A 19,009-nucleotide genomic window follows, 5' to 3' on the forward strand; every position below is an offset into this window, starting at 1 on the left:
GTAAGGTGAGGAAGGGTCTTGGACATTTCATTCCAGGGGTCCTCAGATGGGCCAAAGTAGCCCCAGCGCTGGGGGACGTGGCCTCCTTTTCTAGGACATGCACGGTGCTGTGTGTTACCAGATAGAGCTGCAGTGGGCTCAGGCAGGAAGGGCACCATGCCCTGAACTAGGTGGGTGGGGCCAGGAGCAGGAACAACCTCATGGCCTTCCCAGGGTGTCCATGCTGATTTCCTGGCCTCATAACTGAGATGTCCTGAGCCTGGCAGTGGGGGCCACATGAAGGAGAGGAGGCCAGGCTGCCATCTTGGACTTCTCTTCCACAGATGTAAATGAGTGTCTGACCCCCGGGGTCTGCACCCATGGAAAGTGCATCAACCTGGAAGGCTCCTTTAGATGCTCTTGTGAGCTGGGCTACGAGGTCACCAAAGATGAGAAGGGCTGCCAAGGTACACAGAGGCTGAAGCACTCTTGTCCCTGAAAACCCACCTGCAGCTCCTTCCCTCTGCACACCCACTCCTGATCCAGCCCTGGTCCCACAGCTCTGACCATGCAGACACAACCACACATCCTGCCAGCACCCATCCTTCCCCCTCCCCCTGCCCACCTGTCCGTTCTGTCTGTCCTGGCACGTCTGTCCTGCAGAGTCCCACACAGAACCCAATGGCCCATTTCAGATGTCGACGAGTGTGCCAGCCGGGCCTCATGCCCCACGGGCCTCTGCCTCAACACTGAGGGCTCCTTCACCTGCTCCGCCTGTGAGAGCGGGTACTGGGTGAATGAAGATGGCACTGCCTGCGAAGGTAAACCCAGGGAGGGGCTGGCAGAGGGGGACCAAGAATACAGGCCTTCTTACCCCCCAAAGAACACCCCGTTTGTCCCCCAGCTTTGGCTGATGCTGGGAGTCTCCAGACTAGACTAGAGGACCCTATAAATGGACTTGGCCCCAAGGAGAGCATCTCTTGTCATTTTCCCCAAGTTTGGAGGTGAGGACAGGAGGGAAAAAAAGGAGTCACAGAAATAGGGAAGCTAATGGTAGAGCTGCTCCCAGAACATTCTGGGGAGAGGGTGCCAGGATTGCCCTGTAGAAGGCCCAGAGCAGTCCTCCAAGCTCAGAGAGGGAAGCCATGTGTGTGGGAGCTTCCTGCCTTGACAGGTAGAGGGCGCTCTCCCAGGCCCACGGGGTGACTGGATGGCTGTCTGCCCCAGACCTAGACGAGTGTGCCTTCCCGGGAGTCTGCCCCTCAGGAGTCTGCACCAACACTGCCGGCTCCTTCTCCTGCAGGGACTGTGAGGATGGTTACCGGCCCAACCCCCTGGGCCACACCTGCGAAGGTGAGCACCCCCTTCCCCCACCACCATGAGGGAGGGGAGCACAGATGGGGTGTAGGAGACTAACCCACCACCCTTAGAGAAAGGAGTGACCAAACAGCAGGGATTGCTGGCAGGCCAGGGGCCCCTCCGCCTACCTTGGACTGGCTGACTGGGGACGCCTACTCTCACCCCTCCCTCAACAGGAGTTGGGAAGGCGACTCCAAATCTGGGTCTAGGGGGCCAGTGAGCCACTGGATCGCAGGCTCCAGGAGAGTTTGTTCCACGTGCAGCTTCATGGCTTCTTTGTAAGGGTGGGAGCTGGGGCCATATTTTGGAAAACATCAGCCTATACCAGGCACTCTTAGGCCTGCTTGAAGAACCTGGTTCCTGATCCCTTCTTAGGTTCTCTGTATGTTTCCTTCACTTGTTTGTTTTCCCACTGCTTCTCAGGAAAATCTAAGCCATCTCAGCCATGGTAAGGGCAGTGGGTTTGGCCACCATAGGCCAAGGTTGCTGGGAGAGGCCAAATATCCGTAAGGGTGCTGTGTGGGCAACTGGAGAGGCCCAGCCAGTGGCTGCTGGGCTAGGGCAGAGATGGAGGGAGCTGCAGTCACACTGCTCCCCGAAGGCTCCCTCGCCAGCTCCTCCCAGCTGTGCTGCTTTATATAAAGGGATGAGGCCCCTGTGGGTCCAGACTCCTCAGCAGGGGACCAGCTCTCTGGAGGCCTCCCTGTTGGTTCCGGACCTGGCCCGGGGGTGGGGGTTGCTGCCACAGGCTGCCTTCCACCCTGTGTGACCCTGCAGATGTGGATGAGTGTGAAGACTTCCAGAGCAGCTGCCTGGGAGGCGAGTGCAAGAACACGGCTGGCTCCTATCAGTGCCTCTGTCCTGCAGGCTTCCAGCTGGCCAATGGCACCGTGTGTGAGGGTGAGTAGCTCCGGATCCCCAGTGGGAACTGTGGACAACGAGTGTGGGGGGAGAGGAGGCAACATGCCTGGGAGACACCACTGCCTACCTTCTCCTTGCAGATGTGGACGAGTGCATGGGAGAGGAGTACTGTGCACCCCATGGCGAGTGCCTCAACAGCCACGGTTCCTTCTTCTGTCTCTGCGCCCCAGGCTTTATCAGCGCAGAGGGGGGCACCAGCTGCCAGGGTGAGAAGCCAGTTTGGCCATGTCCACTTTCCCACAGCAGGGGGCGCCAGAGGCTATGTCTAGACTCCTGAAATAAAGTGCTCCTGGCCCACCCAGGGATGGAGATGGAAGGCAGAGATGATGGGGAGCCAGGTTTCAAGAAGGCACTCAACAGGGCCTCTCCATGATATCTATGACAGGCATGTGTCCTCTGAACCCTTTGGCTGTCACCCTGCTGTCCTTGGCAGTGCCCCAGTTCCGGGGCTCCTCCCCTAGCCTGGCCTCTGGCCTCCAGCTCTGGACTCTTCCTTAGATCTTCTAGCCTTTTCCTAACCTGAGGCACTTTCTGGCTCTCCTGTGGACTACTTAAGGCCCCAGGGCCCCATGGCTGGGTCTGCTGACAGATGTCTCTATTCTAGATGTGGACGAATGTGCAGTCACAGACCAGTGTCTGGGAGGACACTGTGTCAACACTGAGGGCTCCTTCAGCTGCCTGTGTGAGACCGGCTTCCAGCCCTCCCCAGAGAGCAGGGAATGTGTGGGTAAGATCTCTAGGGTGGGTGGACAGGGCTCTGCCACACATCTGCCCACCTCTACCCCCTGACTGGTCCTCAGCTCCTCGGGACCAGGAACTGCAGCTTCCAGAAAGCAGGGCACTTTCCACACAGTGATCACCCAACGGAGAAGACACTTCTTGAGCACCTGCGGACTCCGGGCATATCGTAGGATGACAAAATGAAGACAGAGCACACAACCTAGTTTTTAAAGCCAAATTGATTCAATAGACATTTATTAAACCCTTGCTAGGTTCCATGTCTTTTGCTAGGACAAAGTAACAGTTATGGACAATCTTCAAATTGAGCAAGGGAGACAGCTTATGAAGACAACCTTCTGCAATACACTTTGGTGAAGACTGTATATAAAAAGAGGCATAAAAGTGCTCTGCCACAGGGAGAAGGGGGTAAGGGAAAAAATATGTTACAGAAGCCTACGAGCTCAGGGCTTTCCTAAACAGCATACAATTTTCTACCTACACGCTCATCACTACTTGGTCAGGAGAAATGATCCTGAACTTAATGTTTTGAGTTGAGCACAGTAATCTGGAACAGATCAAGGACCCCAAAGGTTGTGGGGCATGACCTTGTAATGCCAAAAAGGTGGGGCCAAAACAGTGACCTGCCCACTTCCGCCCCTTTCTTGGCTCTGGGGACAGATATTGACGAGTGTAAGGACTACGGAGACTCGGTGTGTGGGGTCTGGAGGTGTGAGAACAGCCCCGGCTCCTACCGCTGTGTCCTGGGCTGCCAGCCTGGCTTCCACATGGCTCCGACTGGAGACTGCATTGGTGAGTAGGAATGGGGAGTTGGAGGCAGGAGGGCTGAGGGCACCTATTTTTCATGTATCCAGCTAGAAACTGCTTTCTCCCGAGGGCATTGTTTGTGCAGCTGTTTGAAGTTTGCATATTTTCCAAACAGCAGAGCTTACGCAAAACCTGAAGAGGAGTGTTAATGTTAGAGTACTCTTGTCCTGTTTAGCAGTCACTTTTTACGGACATTGGTGTCAATAGACCAAGTATTCCCAGCAACCAGAGCAAGAGTGCACCGTACACCCTAGTCCCTACTGTCCCACAGACATAGATGAGTGTGCCAACGACACCATGTGTGGGAGCCACGGCTTCTGTGACAACACTGACGGCTCCTTCCGCTGCCTCTGTGACCAGGGCTTCGAGACTTCGGCCTCCGGCTGGGAATGTGTTGGTGAGAAGCCTGCAGGCTAGCCAGGCTCTGGGCCAGGGAGGGTGAGGCCCTTGGGCCCATCTCCACAGACTTGGCTGTCCTGGATAGAGGCCCTAGGGCCCTCCTCCTGAATGAAATGCTCAAGGACTCCATAATAGGTCCTCACAGAGTGGGCAAGGAAGTGGGGTTGCAGCTCCCCCCTACAGCAGGCAGCGTGACCAGGCTGGTAGGAGAAACGGGACCATGTTCTACCAGCAGGGGGAGCAACCATATTAGCGAAGGTACACCCGCTTCTCCAGAGACCTAGGGTTTCAAGAGGCCCATTTAGAAAATGCGCACGGAGGGAGGACCTTCCTTTTTGTCCATTTAGTGACCATTTCCTGCCACCCTTCTTCTCTCCCTTCTCATGCCCTCCATTCATCTGTTCCTCTTTCCTGCTGGCTCCCTTCTGCTCTTTCCCCAAGACCTAGTCTGTTTCTTCTGCGGGGATGAGAGGAGGATCTGCCCAGTGGGCTGGAGGCAGAGGGGCAGGGGGCACGGGCTGCATCTCCTCCACCCACAAGCCTGTCCTCGTGCCTGGCAGACGTGAACGAGTGTGAGCTCATGCTCGCGGTGTGTGGGGCGGCACTCTGTGAGAATGTGGAGGGCTCCTTCCTGTGCCTCTGTGCCAGTGACCTGGAGGAGTACGACGCTCAGGAGGGGCACTGCCGCCCGCGGGTGGCTGGAGGTGAGCATCCCCCATACCCTGCCCCCGTTGTCGTCGCACATGACTATTCTGTGGCTTACAAAGCACTTCTGCTGCTCCAGCTGCTGGGAAGGCGGCTGGGCTGGGCCCGTGGCCGTGTGGGCAGGGGTACCACTTAGGAATGCAGTGCAGCAGGGCAAGGAATGGAGAGCAGCAAATGTCAAGACAAGAGGGACATCCGTCCCAGGCCAGGGAACGTCTAGGAGGCTCGGGAAGCCCTGACACCAACTGAAGGTACCCAAGGATCTCAGAGTGAGCCTCACAGGGGCCCCAGGGAGCCCTTCGGTAGGGAGGCCTGCAAGCTAAGCCTCACTCTCTCCTGCCCACTCCACCCCTGAGCTGCCAGGTCCAGCCTATCACCCCAGGCTGGACTGACTCAGCTGGCCTCCTCTGACTTGGGGAAAAGAAAACAGGACCTGGAACAAGCAAGGTAGGAGGGGCTGTGAGCTGAGGAATGGAGGCGGGCTGCCTGTATGGTTATAAGGACTGGGGGCACCCCCTATAGTGGAAGGTGGCAGGATGGTATACCAGAAAGAACAGGGACTGGGGGCCAGATTAACAGGGGTCAGTGCCACTTAATAGCTGGTGGCTGTGGCAAGTTACCTAGTTTCTCTAAGTCTCAACTGCCTCATCTGTAAAAGGGAGGTGATACTATAAAGCTGTTGAGAGCATCACGCGAGATAATACAGGTAAAAGCGTGTTGTACACCATGAAGTGCTATTATATAATCATAAAATTCTGGAAATCAATTGAAAGCCTAGGGTGCCCCCAGAGAGCCATGGACAGACAGTAATAAAAGGTATCTGTCACACACAGGTCAGAGTATTCCTGAGGCCCCGCCAGTGGACCACCCCCCGGGCCCCATCCGCATGGAATGCTACTCTGGGCAGAATGACCAGCTGCCCTGCTCCAGCCTTCTGGGCCGGAACACCACACAGGCCGAGTGCTGCTGCACTCAGGGTGCTGCCTGGGGAGACGCCTGTGACCTCTGCCCAGCTGAGGACTCAGGTAAGGCCCCCCAGGGTCCTGAACCCTCAGTGTCAGCTCTGCAGGGTGACCCTGAAAGGAGAGAGAAGAGAAGATGGGGGGTGGGGGGCAAGAGCCTTTCTGTCTCTAAGCTTGGATGCCTCCTTGAACAGTGGAATTCAGCGAGATCTGCCCTAGTGGTAAAGGCTACATCCCCGTGGACGGAGCCTGGATGTTTGGACAGACCACGTACACAGGTAACCCCGCCTAGTGACCCTCCTCCCCAGACTGCACTCACAGACTGAGCGGGCCCAGCCTGGTCCTCCGGGAGGTCCCCAGGGAAGCTCTGCATGAAGCCCAGCCTCCCAAGTCCCTTCCCTGGGTCCTGTCCCGGGGCTGCAAGTTCTGACCTGAGCTCCTCCTGGTGATGTCACCTCAGTGTCTGTGCTCCCCAGAGGCCGGACCCTGCAGAATGAACCGTGATGCCCTCACTATCCTAGTCCTAGGGCATAGGGACAGTGGCAAGTACAGCTATCCAGAGGCAGCTGCTTATCTCCCTGACCTGGCTTAGAAAGCCAGAAACTTCAGGGAACCCACACTCAAAAGTGAGTAGTTCAGGTAGGAGCCCTTCCACATCCTGATCCTCAAACTGAAGAAGGAAATCAGAGAAATAGAAGCAGCTTTTCTTAAGTGCTTGCTGCAAGCCAAGCACTATTTAAGCACCGACATATATTAACCTCTTAATCTTTATAACAATTGAAAGAGATTAAGTAATAGTATCCACATATTTTTAGGTAGGAAACTGAGGTAAGGAGAACTTAAGCAGGTTGCCCAAAGTCCCCTGACTAGAAGCAGCAGCGCCAGGACTCAAACCCAGCAAGTCTGGCTTTGGAACCCTTACAACCGAGTTCTGCTTTGTACTGCTGCTCACCTCAGCTCTGCCCTCCCACAGATGCGGACGAGTGTGCGATGTTCGGGCCTGGGCTCTGCCAGAACGGCCGGTGCCTCAACACGGTGCCTGGCTACATCTGCCTGTGCAATCCCGGCTACCACTACAATGCTGTCCACAGGAAGTGTGAAGGTGAGGACACACACCACCCCTCCCCACCCCGCACCCACAGCTGAGTGCTCACCTGGCCTCACCAGCCAGCTCCTTTCCTGCTGGGAGTTCCCACTGCAGCAGGCAGCTCTGAGGTGAGGGGAGCTGGACACCTGTTGGAAAGGTATCCCTGGGGAGGCCAGCCCCGAGACTGGGCTGGGTCAGGGGAGGAGGGGGAAGCAGTATCAGTTACAAGAAAATCCCCTTCCATGAAGACAGTCCGTGGGCAGGCTGCCTTGGCACTGCCCCATATATCCCTTCCACCTTTCTGCCACCACAGATCACGACGAATGCCAGGACATGGCCTGTGAGAACGGTGAGTGTGTGAACACTGAAGGCTCTTTCCACTGCTTCTGCAGCCCCCCACTCACCCTGGACCTGGGCCAGCAGCGCTGCGTGAACAGCACCGGCGGCACGGGTCAGTAGGCTGGAGTGGTGGGGCGGCAGGGGCAACTGCATCTGGGCTGGGGGGCTCATGTGCCTCTGTGCACTGTGCCCCCAGAGGACCTGCCTGACCACGACATCCACATGGACATCTGCTGGAAGAGAGTCACCAATTATGTGTGCAGCCAACCCCTGCACGGGCGCCGCACCACCTACACAGAATGCTGCTGCCAAGATGGCGAGGCCTGGAGCCAGCAGTGTGCCCTGTGCCCCCCCAGGAGCTCTGGTGAGAAGCGTGACTCATGCCTACACAGGGGGACCGGCCCCAGGGAAGGGAAGGCCCTCATCTTGGAAGGAGGGATTTAGGAGTAGAGTAATCAGAGTGTGGCCATCTTCCATCCCTATTGTTTGGGGACAAAGTGGAGCAGGGGGTAGGGTGGTGAGAAGAGCTCTGTCCAGAACTCCCAGAGGACACCAGTCCCAGCATGCGCCCCCTGGGAAATGAGCCTGGGAACCACATGCCAGGCTTTAGCTACCAGGAACCTGGCAGCGTCTTCTCCCTCTCCCCTGACAGAGGTCTACGCTCAGCTGTGCAATGTGGCCCGGATTGAAGCCGAGCGCGAGGCTGGGGTCCACTTCCGGCCAGGCTATGAGTATGGCCCTGGGCCCGAGGACCTGCACTACAGCCTCTATGGCCCGGACGGGGCGCCCTTCTACAACTACCTGGGTCCTGAGGACACCATCCCAGAGGCACCCTTCCCCAACACAGCCAGCCGCCCAGGGGACCACATACCAATACTTGAGTCCCCCCTGCAGCCCTCAGAACTCCAGCCCCACTACGTGGCCAGCCATCCAGGTCTGTGTTGCTGCAAAGATGGGGAAATGGCAGGCACCAAAATGGTTTCACTTCCATCTCCTCACTAATCACCTACTAATCACTGCCAGCAGGGTGAGGGGCGGGGAGGGAAAAGACCCAGCCAGCCCTCTCGCAGGTCACTCAAGGGACAACTCCAAATGCTTGGGTCAGAGCTGAACAACTCTGATGAACCAGAGAGGTACAGGACAGGACACCATCCCAACCTCAAAAACTTCTCTGTGGGAGAGGAAGCAGGTACCCTCCGGTCTGTTTTTCTCCCTCCACACCACCCACAGTGCAGAACAACCTGGTCTACAAGCTCACACTTGTGACCTGAAATGTGCGCTAAGGATTTCTAGTCACGTTAAAGGCCCATTATGATGACTTGGTTTGTACATGGCACGGACCCCCAGCACGTAGGACTTGGGTTCTAATGAAGACGTCAGGCCTGGCACCTGGGCAGCGGATGTGGTGGCTGCCCCAGGCACCACCCCTGCACCAGACGAAGACTTCTCGGGGGTCAGGGACACGGTCTTTCGCAGGGGTTGGGACCTGCTTAGAGGAGAGGGTTAAGCAGATCCCTAAGTTTTGCTTTCTGTTGAGTGAGGGTGATCCCCTTTTGCTGCCAACCTCCTCGCCACAAAAAACCATCTAAAGATTTTAACCACCACCAACCATAAAACCAAAACCAAAACCACAGACATCCACCTGCTCGGGAACACTAGCACTGTGAAAGCAAGGAGTCTCAACCTTCCTGGAGCTAACGTTTAAAGTACAGCATGTCTCCATAATTCTTATCTTAAGGGTAGTGCCTTTTGTTTTAGCATCTTTCTATGAGGGTAAACCCTTTTGAAACCCTGACCTTAGGATTTCAAAAGGAGCAACCCTTCATAGTGGAGAGTGACGGTCCCAAGGCTGGGCACAAGGCCTCAGTGTCCTTCTGACTCCCTCCTACCAGAGCACCAGGCTGGCTTTGAAGGGCTTCAGGCAGAGGAATGCGGCATCCTGAACGGCTGTGAGAACGGCCGCTGTGTGCGAGTGAGGGAGGGCTACACCTGTGACTGCTTCGAGGGCTTCCAGCTGGACATGACCCACATGGCCTGCGTGGGTAAGTGGAGCAGGTTGGCCCTGCTGGCTCCAGGCGGAAAGTGTCCCACCAATCACTTAAGAATACAAGACTGAACTTGAGAGGGGAAAAGCCACTGCTGCCCCCTAGCGGGTTTGTCTGGAACCAGGCCAAGTGGTGAGAGCACCAAAGGAAGGTGTCCTGTTGTGTGTAGAAAGCCCTTTCCAGGGAGGTTCCTAGACAGAAAAAAGGCAAGGACAAGAGAGCATGGCCACACTGTCCAGGGGCACAGGATGGGTTCACTTTGTGTCTCTGAGTTGCTTAGTTTGGGGCACTGACCTCAGCTCCTGGCCACCACATGTAGGAGTCCACTGCACGGCAGGGGCTGGGGCTTCGTGAGCCCAGGCCAGAGGCACCTGGGTTCCCTACAGCTCCCTCTTTCTTCCCTTCCTTAGATGTCAATGAGTGTGATGACTTGAACGGGCCTGCTGCACTCTGTGCCCACGGTCACTGCGAGAACACCGAGGGCTCCTACCGCTGCCATTGCTCCCCAGGTTATGTGGCCGAGGCAGGCCCCCCACACTGTACTGCCAAGGAGTAGCAGTGAGGGCTCAGTGTTGTCAACTACCTGGAAATGGACCCCGGCCACACAGGCAGGGGTCTTGAGGAGGCTTTCGTAGCTGGGAAGACACCATGAGGAAGCAGGCAGAAGGCCCTGCAGCCCAGCTCCTAGCCACCCAGCCTGCTTTTCATCTGTCCCAGCTTAGGCCCTGGCTGTGAGCTTGTCACTGCCTTCATGCTGCCATGCCCTTGCTTGGCTCAAACACCACCAAATGCTTTAAAGCTTCAGCCACTGGCCATGAGGACCAGTCTGCCATCTGTCCTGGCCTTACTATGGACGCTTACTAAAGGATGGCCCTCATCCACCCCCTCAAGCTGTGCAAACATGCAAGGTCATTCGGCCTCACATTGCAGATACCCTTTCCCAGCCATGATCCACAGAACATCCTGATTCCACAACTGGGTCAGAGGTTACATCTGCCCAGGGGTGGTCCTTCAGTATCTCTTGAGCAAAAAAGGATTGGGGGAAGTTTAGGGAGTGACTCCAAGGCTGCCTCCCACTCAGCCAATCCCATCTGGGCCAGATTTTGCCAGCTCTCCGTCCAGTTGCAGTTCTGTGGCCCCAGGACGGGCAGAAGATGCGCTCATCTCAGAGGACCAAGACTGATACCAGCGTGCTGAGTGTAAGAGACACAAGTGAAGGGGAACAGGGAGCCTGAGAAAGCAGCATGAGGGCAATCTGAAAAATATGGGGGTTGTTAAGAGGGGGAGCCAAGACTTTCAACAAGTCTAAAGAAAATGTTTGGTAGCTCCGGGCAAACACTCACCATCTACCCATGATAGCTCACATGCACCCCAGCAAGGGCTGCCGCAGGACAGCAAGGGCGCCCATCTCCGAAGACCTGTATTAAATACACACTGCTTGTTACAGGAAACAGATCTCTCCTAGGTTCTCCTTTTGTGGATACCAGTTTTAAGGTACTAAAAATAAAGGGGTCTGTTTTCTAGCTTGTGAGCTGCAGTGCAGTGTTCTGTAGGGGAAGCCAGGTTTCCAGTGTTGTTTTTCTATTCTCAGATGCCCCTGCCACCTTTCTGTCAAAAATGGGATGGCTGGTCTCCCTCTCAGTTTACAAGGAGAGACCCACTCCAACCTTGGCTAGCCGGGAGTTTAAAACCATGGTGGAATAAAAAGATGCACATCTGGGCTTTTCTGTTTTTGTTGTTTTTATTTCCTATTAAACTAAATTTCCTTATCATGTTGGCTGTCTACATATTAGACATGAGGCTGTGCCTACCGTCTTGCCAGCTCTGCCAATAGCCTATGCTTGGGATCCAATGGGAAAAGGTCCCTCCTTCTGACACAAGGAAAGCTCTGTCTTTGCATTTGTCAGATGTAAGGCAATGTAAATGATGAGACTCCACGTGCTGGAAGACACAGGGACGAATGCTACCTTAATTTAATCCGTCCTGTCCCAGCAGCTGCCCTGCCAGCCGCCCCACAGCGACCTACTGACTGCCTGTTGTGTGCCAGACACTGTGTTGAGTGCCGCACACAAATTTCATTTAGTCATCCAACAATCCTACTTACTATTTTTATTCCTAATTTACAGCTGAGGAAACGGAGACACTCAAGAGTTTAAACAGTTTGCTCTAGGTCACTCTACTAGTTGTTTACAGCAAACAAAAATACATAGGTCTTACATTGTGAAAATATTCTGACCTTCATTCATGATAAAAGAAATGCAAATTAAAGCCACACTGAGATACTTTTTTAAAACTTGTCAGATTGGCAAGGATCAAAACATTTAAGACACCTCGTTGGCAAGCATCTGATGAAAGAGGCACTCACACACAGCTGACGGGGCGGAAACTGACACAACTTCTGAGGAGGAGAATATGGCAATGTCTTTCAAAATTATAAAAGCTCTTATTCTTTGAATCTTCTAGGAATTTAACCTTCAGATATTTCTCACCAAATGTGAAGTGACACGTCAGAGATTATTTACTATAGCATTACTTGTAGCAGTAAAAGATTAGGAACTATTAGTTGCCACAGAGGCCTAAAAAAGGAAAAAAAGCAGAAAGTGGCTCTAAATGCCTTGATCAGAAACCCAAACCAGACTAAGGGGGAAAAGAAGGTTTTATAATAAAGATTAACATATGCTGCTATTTATCTAAAGAAAGGGGAAAACAGTTCAGGAGAGGAAGGAAGGCACAAACTGAGAACAAACTGAGGGCTGATGGGGGAGGAGGTGAGGGGAAAGAGGGTGATGGGCATGGAGGAGGGCACTTGCCAGGATGAGCACCAGATGTTACATGGAAACCAACTTGACAATAAACTATAAAAGAAAAAAAACTTTTTTTAAGTAGAGAGCTGGTATCTGCTACCTCATCCGCGCCACTCTGCCTCACAGCCCACCATTCAGAGAACTTCTTGCCACTGGTCAGGACACCTGCTGGCGCTGTGCCTCCTCTCAACCCTCACCTTCCTGCTCACCCTTCCAGAAGAACTTCATGCACATACATGGATTTCCTTGTATCAAACACAAAGACCACCCTATGCTTGCTGTTCTGCACTTTGCTTTTTTCACTTAATCCGTATTTTCACATAAAGAGTTGTCTCATTCTATTATTGTATGCTATTCCACTGAATGTATAAATCATAATTTGTAATCAGTCCCCTATTGGATGTTTCCAATCTCTTGCTATTTATAAGTAATGCTGTAATGAATATTCTTGTATGTTATTTCACATTACATCTATGGATCATACCTGTAGGGTAAATTCTTAGAAACAACAGTGGTTTCTGGGGAGGGCGACAGGGTAGATGGTTAGAGGACTGGGACTTTTCACTGTATATCCCCTTTTATGTCTTTTTGAATTTTGTACCATATGTATTACCTTTTCAAAAAAATAAAATATTTTTAAATATAGCTGCTGGCTATAGACCACTTAAATGCTCCCTTCTTTGTGTACCTATCTGACAATTAAAGCCACATAATTATTTCAAAATTTCTTAAAGCAAACTTCCTTTAAACAGCCCTGCAGCATTTCAGTGGAGAAATGGAAAACAGGGATTTTACACTTGATCTTAGCCAAAAGGCCGAGAAGCGATGGAAAACAGGGATTTTAAAAGAGCAACCTAGGGGCGCCTGGGCGGCTCAGTCGGTTGAGCCTCTGGCTTCGGCTCAGGTCAGATCTCACGTTCGTGGGTTCGAGCCCCGCGTCAGGCTCTGTGCTGACCGCTAGCTCAGAGCCTGGAGCCTGCTTCCAATTCTGTGTCTCCCTCTCTCTCTGCCCCTCCCCCTCTCATGCTCTGTCTCTCTCTGTATCAAAAATAAATAAAACATTAAAAAAAAAAAAAAGAGCAACCTAAATACACCAATGCCAGCTACCTAGAAAAATAGAGGAGTTTCCTGCCTTTGAGACAAACATGCAAACCATAGTTCTGTTGCACTGGACAGCGTCAGGCCCTGCCCACTACCAGCAGCCTGATGCCCGCTCCTGGCCAGCACTCAAGGGAGGGCTACGCCATGTGATCAGCGCTGTGCACTTCTCAATATAAGATGTTCCTACCAAATGTCAACCCTCCGTTTGATGCTTTGTAACAGAAGACCAAAAGAATGGATTACAATTCTTAGAAGAAAAAGAATATAGAAAATTCTTCTTTGACACCTACTCTAGTAGCTCTTCCTAATCTCTTACTTCTAAACCTGTTTTCTCCTAACCCCTTACAATCAGTCAACATTTCCACACAAAGAAACTAAGGGTGGGTGGGCCACCTACAGTTTACATACCACTAGTCACCAGCAATCACACAACTAAAAAGTATGATTCCACAAGGTAAGATCTAGATGTTGACCAAGAGGCTCCCTCTTTTGAGCCAACACCATAAAGCAGATTTACAACATAAAGCAGATGCAGGGCTCCCTTGTCTTTGGTTCTTGCATTAAGTCTTGCTACAGCAACAGTGCGACATGCTGCCCCAGACACTAACCTGCGTAAATAAAACCAATTCTGCAACACACAGGGCCTTTCCCCTTGAACGTAATGGGGAAGCAAAAAAATATCTTCCAATGGGTAATAGAAGAGTATCAAGTTTTCGTAAATGAATTTGCACAGTACACAAAATTTGTGAAACTATCTGCCGGTCTTTACTCCTTCCCAGAAAGATGCATCTGGTCAGAAAGGGCTGCAAGGAACACCTGGGTGACTCGGTTAAGCCTCCGACTTCGGCTCAGGTCATGATCTCACGCTCGTGAGTTCAAGTCCCACATCGGGCTCTGTGCTGACAGCTCAGAGCCTGGAGCCTGCTTCCGATTCTGTGCCACCCTCTCTCTCTGCTCCTCCCCGCTCATGCTCTGAATCTCTCTGTCTCAAAACTAAATAAAATATTGAAAAAAAAAATTTTTTTAAGGGGGGGGCCTGCAAAAGACCCTAAACCCATTTTACTATGCTGACTATTTATTCCAAGCAAATCACCCACTGTCCCCTTCATGCTATCATTTCTCTATGCCCTGTGCTCTTAAAATTTTTACGTCATCCTACTCCAATGGAGACTTCTTATTACTTCAGATTTTCCCATGAGGCTTTCTCAGTATAACAAAGTGAGGTGATTTCTACCAAACACAGAATTTCAATTCTCCCATTAACAGCAGGTACTTCCATACAGGCATTCTAAGGACTCTGTTCCTGTGTAACTGACCACTGCAATTGAATGGTTTATTTAGCAACTAAAGCTACCTTGCATATGCTCACATCAGTTTTAAAATCACCAAATCATGGAGCACCTGGCTAGCTCAGTGTAACATGCAACTCTTGATCTCTGGGTTGTGAGTTCAAGCCCCATGTTGGGCATAGAGCTTCCTTTTAAAAATAAATAAAAATAGGGGTGCCTGGGTGGCTCAGTCGGTTAAATATCTGACTTCAGCTCAGATCACGATCTCACAGTTCATGGGTTTAAGCCCCACATCTGGCTCGTGCTGACAGCTCAGAACCTGGAACCTGCTGTAGATTCTGTGTCTCTCTCTCCTTCTGTCCCTCCCCCACTCTCACTCTGTCTCTGTCCCTCAAGAATGAATAAACGTTAAAAAAAATTTTTTAATAAATAAAAATAATGTGTACTCTTGGGACCCCTGGGTGACTCAGTGGGTTGAGCGTCCGCCTTTGGCTCAGGTCATAATCTCACAGTTCGTGAGTTCAAGCCCCACATGGGGCTCTGTGCTGACAGCTTGGAGCCTGGAGCCTGCTTCAGATTCTGTGTCTCCCTCTCTCTCTGCCTCTCCCCTGCTCACACTCTCTTTCTCTCTCTCAAAAACAAACATTAAAAAAAGTTTTGAAAATGTGTACTCTTTAAAAGAATAGGCTCTAACACATAAAATGTAGCAGAATCTCTTTTTAAAGAGAACGAAAAACTTAGTTTGGGATGAAAATTTTATCAGGCCCAGGTATTGGCAGCATCTTTAGATGTCTTAGTAAAGCTACGCAGAGGCTCCTATAATATGCTGCTTTCTGCCTCCTTCCATGGAAATTTGCCAAGAAAGCTGAGGTTCTGAGCCTCCCCTGGTTTCCTCTTTGTACACACATTAGGTTTGCTTCCTCCAAACCCTAGGTTTCCCCATATTGAAAATTTAAGTACCTAAGCTTCTGTCTCAGGTACTTTCTGTCTCTAAACTCTGCATTTCCCTTCTTAATGGTAAATTCTTTTACTGAATGTCCTGAATTCCAATCCAGTCCAGAAATGCAAGTTTTTGCTATAACAAACTTTTAGGCTCTTGAGGAAAACAAGGGTTTAACCAATAATTCTTCCATAATCCATTTGGTTGAGGTTTTCCCAACATGAGCATTAATAAATCACTTGTCATGGTAGTGGTATTTCTTTTTTTAGCTGTCTGTCCATGCAGTTCCACCTCCCCCAGCCCTGTCACACATGCCACACTATTTCTAGCTCTGTGGCCTAATTAAGTGCCATACCCAAACAAGTACTTTAAAATTCGTTGGAATTTGTGGCTTAAAAAGCTTTCTTTGGGGCACCAGGTGGCTCAGTCAGTTAAGCGCCAGATTCTTGATTTCAGCTCAGGTCACAATCTCATGGTTCATGAGATGGAGCTGTCAGCACAGAGCCTGCTTGGCATTCTCTCTCCCTCTCTCTCTTTCCCTCCCCAACTCATGCTCTTTCTCTCAAAATAAATAAACAAAACTTAAAAAAAAAAAAAAAAGCTTTTTTTCTTTCAGTGACCCTAAATATAGTTGCCAGGTTTAACAAACAGAAATACACAGTGCCCATGGAGCCTGGGTGGCTCAGTCGGTTAAGTGTCCAACTCTTGGTTTCAGCTTAGGTCATGGTTTGTGAGTTCAAGCGCCACACCAGACTCCACATTGACAATGTGGAGCCTGCCTGAAATTCTCTTTTCCTCTCTCTCTGCCCCTCCCCCACTCACTCTGTCTCTCTCTCTCAAAATAAACTTTAAAAAAATATACAATGCCCAATTAAATTTGAATTTCAAATAAACAATACATAATTTTTAGTATACATATGCCTCATATTTATTTGGGAACACACTTATACTAAAAATTGGGAATACTTGGGACACATTTATACTAAAAATTATGTGTTGTTTATTTGAAATTCAAATTTAACTGGGCATCCTCCATTTTATCTGGTAATCCAACCTAAAAGAAAATCCCTAACTATCCATTATCCATGCCAACACAGGGACCACTTCCTGCTGTACATGAGATCAAAGACATTTTACACCTATCAGCTACCTATCAGTCCCTGAATGATCACAAAATCTTGAAATATCTGTGTGAGCTTGGAGTATGGGGCCTATTTTTCAAATGATTCAGGTTATCAGTGGGGATTAGATCCAAGTTTCCTGGGTGATGGGCTACTGGTTTTGTGAACTTAGCAGAGTGAGGAGTAAGAAAGGAAAATGTATCTACCTAACAAATGGGAAATGGAGAACGGGCTGCAAAGAAAATAAGGATGTCAATGACAGACAAGACAAGAAAAAGAAGGATGTCACTAGCACATTCAGGAAGGGTGAGATGAAAAAGAGAACACAGCCTTTCTCCTCCTCTCTAACCTAGTAATCAGTGTTCAAGCTACCCGACCTGTGACCCTGATCCAGAACGCAATAAGGACTTTCTTCAGAATGAAGCTGTTATACAGAGCTATACACAATGTACAAGCCGCTCAGAGGGCCAGAGAAGCAACTCCAAACTCTGGAGCCTTGAAGGTTCTACAGATTATCCAGGGTGAGCTTCGACAAGGTAGCAGATCTTAGATTACAGCATCTAGACGCTTGGCCTTAGAACTGCGTGAGGGAAATTAAATCAAGAGTAAAAGCTTCACATTCTGAAAATTACAGTGGCAAACCACAACACTCCTAGACCGAAGAGGAAAAACTGAAAGAAGGACGTGATTGGAAGGAAACCTCTAGAATTCTACTGCCAGGCTCAAATTGGCACCAGTGGTAGCGATCTCTGGGTCACCTGTGGTCGCATCAAAGTTTGACAGAGAAGGACGAGCCGCAGGAGCAGCCTTGCTGCGCTTGAGGATTGTTCAATACTTGAAATGAGCTGCGGATCAGTTCTTGGCTGAAGTCCACCTGGGCCCCTTTCACGAAGGCCAAGCTATCAGAGTCAACCACCACTCTCGCCCCACCCTGCTCAAATACCCTGAAAAGACAGGAGGAAGACATTAATGACTATCATAAACACCGAAACCACTACACCCTCGGAGCCCGGAGGTGCACATTCTGTTTTAGAAATACAGATAGGACGCCTCAGTGGGCGGCTCAGTTGGTTAAGCCTCTGACTTCGGCTCAGGTCATGATCTCACGGCTTGTGAGTTCAAGCCCCATGTGGGGCTCTGTGCTGACAGCTCAGAGCCTGGAGCCTGCGTTGGATTCTGTGTCTCCCTCTCTCTGTCTCTCCCCTGCTTGAAATCTGGCTCTCCCTCAAAAGAAAATAAATGTTAAAAAATGTTATAAGTACAGAGGAAGCATTCCTTATTACCTCTAACAAGTCTGCTTTTCTCTCAGGCAAAAAGAACCAATGGAATGAATACTGGTAAACGGTTAGGGATTTAGGCCTGAAATCTAGTCCAGCCCCTCGCCAATCCCACTAGGGACGCCGGCAGGCCCATTTTCTTCCTACAACATAGTTATTTTGAAGCATGACAACAAATCCTCACTGTGCCAGAAGGGTGATGTTAGGCGTTCTTATCAAACCTCTTAAATTTGAAATAAATGTGCACTTTTATCCCACCCACATTCTCTGAGGACCCACCCCTTCCCTTCCTCGCTTGCCTGTCGTCGGGATTGATAACTGTATCCAGTGAAAATTTGTATTGGAATCCGGAGCATCCGCCTCCCTCCACCTCCAGCCGGAGGAATTCTGACCCTTCGGTGATTTCTAGTAGCCTCTGAAATGCAGGAAGGGGGATCAAGAATGCCAGGCAAGGGGAGGAACAAAGTGAGCCAAGGGCAAGTCCCCGCACGCCTGCCCTCCCGCCCCCACCCCCGCCCCAGGAGTCCGGCCTCCTACCTGGACGCAGCTGTCGGTGAGGTGGATCTGCCCTTCTCCAGCCTCGGGGCTGGAGGACGACGCTTTCCGACGAGCCTGAGGCCCTCGAGAGGCCGCGAGGAGCCTGCTGCGCAAGGAGGAAGATGAGCCTGGGAGCAGAGGGGCACCTGATGACCTGCACCTGGACTGCCTCACGCCAAACCCTCGCCTCCCCCGCAGGCCTTAGTTTCCCACTTAGTCCTGAAGGCGCGGAACCTAACACCCTCTCCAGGTGCCTTTGTAGCCTTGGTACCTGCCCGTTGCCCAGGGAGCGACCATCCTCAGGGCCACGGCCGTTAGAGATAACCCACGGGCCGCCGCCATCTTCCTCCGCAAACTCCGCCCCTCGCGTCACCTCAAATCCCTCCTCCACCTGGGCCTCCGGAGACCGGACCCACGGTGACCCCGCCTCCGAGCACACTTATTGGGTGATGGTAGAGAAAAAAGGATTTGATTGGCTAGAAATGCTCCCAGGACGGAAGCTGGCAATATCGGGGCGGAGCGCCGGAGAAAGGAGCCGGACGGGGCGGAGATGGATCCAAGCCTACCGGCTGGCGGAGCTGACGAGGTGGGCGGAGCTA

The 19,009-nt window shown here is 51.4% G+C and overlaps 2 protein-coding genes and 1 long non-coding RNA gene across 4 annotated transcripts in view; 1 reads left to right on the top strand and 2 right to left on the bottom strand.

Annotated features, from left to right (window-relative positions):
* Positions 1 to 11,063, top strand: part of LTBP2 (latent transforming growth factor beta binding protein 2) — a 50,021-nt gene extending 38,958 nt beyond the window's left edge. The window contains exons 16-32 of the mRNA XM_029952647.1: positions 324 to 446; positions 675 to 800; positions 1,207 to 1,332; positions 2,116 to 2,238; positions 2,340 to 2,465; positions 2,864 to 2,986; positions 3,658 to 3,789; positions 4,076 to 4,201; positions 4,764 to 4,907; positions 5,742 to 5,933; positions 6,065 to 6,148; positions 6,844 to 6,972; positions 7,271 to 7,408; positions 7,493 to 7,660; positions 7,949 to 8,230; positions 9,189 to 9,338; positions 9,752 to 11,063. Of these exons, the coding sequence (XP_029808507.1) occupies positions 324 to 446; positions 675 to 800; positions 1,207 to 1,332; positions 2,116 to 2,238; positions 2,340 to 2,465; positions 2,864 to 2,986; positions 3,658 to 3,789; positions 4,076 to 4,201; positions 4,764 to 4,907; positions 5,742 to 5,933; positions 6,065 to 6,148; positions 6,844 to 6,972; positions 7,271 to 7,408; positions 7,493 to 7,660; positions 7,949 to 8,230; positions 9,189 to 9,338; positions 9,752 to 9,897 (2,438 nt within the window). The 3' untranslated portion in view covers positions 9,898 to 11,063. The remainder of the gene's footprint in view (positions 1 to 323; positions 447 to 674; positions 801 to 1,206; positions 1,333 to 2,115; positions 2,239 to 2,339; positions 2,466 to 2,863; positions 2,987 to 3,657; positions 3,790 to 4,075; positions 4,202 to 4,763; positions 4,908 to 5,741; positions 5,934 to 6,064; positions 6,149 to 6,843; positions 6,973 to 7,270; positions 7,409 to 7,492; positions 7,661 to 7,948; positions 8,231 to 9,188; positions 9,339 to 9,751) is intronic.
* Positions 3,201 to 12,110, bottom strand: LOC115302709. The gene is made up of 2 exons (XR_003913597.1): positions 6,302 to 12,110; positions 3,201 to 5,984 (listed from the first exon to the last, which is right to left on the bottom strand). It is a non-coding gene; the product is annotated as an uncharacterized LOC115302709 (long non-coding RNA).
* A 5,153-nt stretch (positions 12,111 to 17,263) lies between these two features.
* ISCA2 (iron-sulfur cluster assembly 2) lies at positions 17,264 to 18,875 on the bottom strand. 2 transcript variants are annotated; one of them, XM_029952649.1, is made up of 4 exons: positions 18,682 to 18,875; positions 18,411 to 18,513; positions 18,173 to 18,288; positions 17,264 to 17,540 (listed from the first exon to the last, which is right to left on the bottom strand). In XM_029952649.1, exons 1-4 carry the CDS (start codon positions 18,750 to 18,752, stop codon positions 17,366 to 17,368), a joined length of 465 nt encoding a protein of 154 aa, XP_029808509.1. In that variant the 5' UTR covers positions 18,753 to 18,875; the 3' UTR covers positions 17,264 to 17,365. The 2 variants fall into 2 exon arrangements, with proteins under 2 accessions (XP_029808509.1, XP_029808508.1); XM_029952648.1 differs by having other exon boundaries at positions 18,411 to 18,516; positions 18,682 to 18,871.
* Between the last annotated feature and the right edge of the window lie 134 nt (positions 18,876 to 19,009).

The sequence above is a fragment of the Suricata suricatta genome, chromosome 9 (genome assembly GCF_006229205.1).
Source record: "Suricata suricatta isolate VVHF042 chromosome 9, meerkat_22Aug2017_6uvM2_HiC, whole genome shotgun sequence".
NCBI lineage: Eukaryota > Metazoa > Chordata > Mammalia > Carnivora > Herpestidae > Suricata > Suricata suricatta.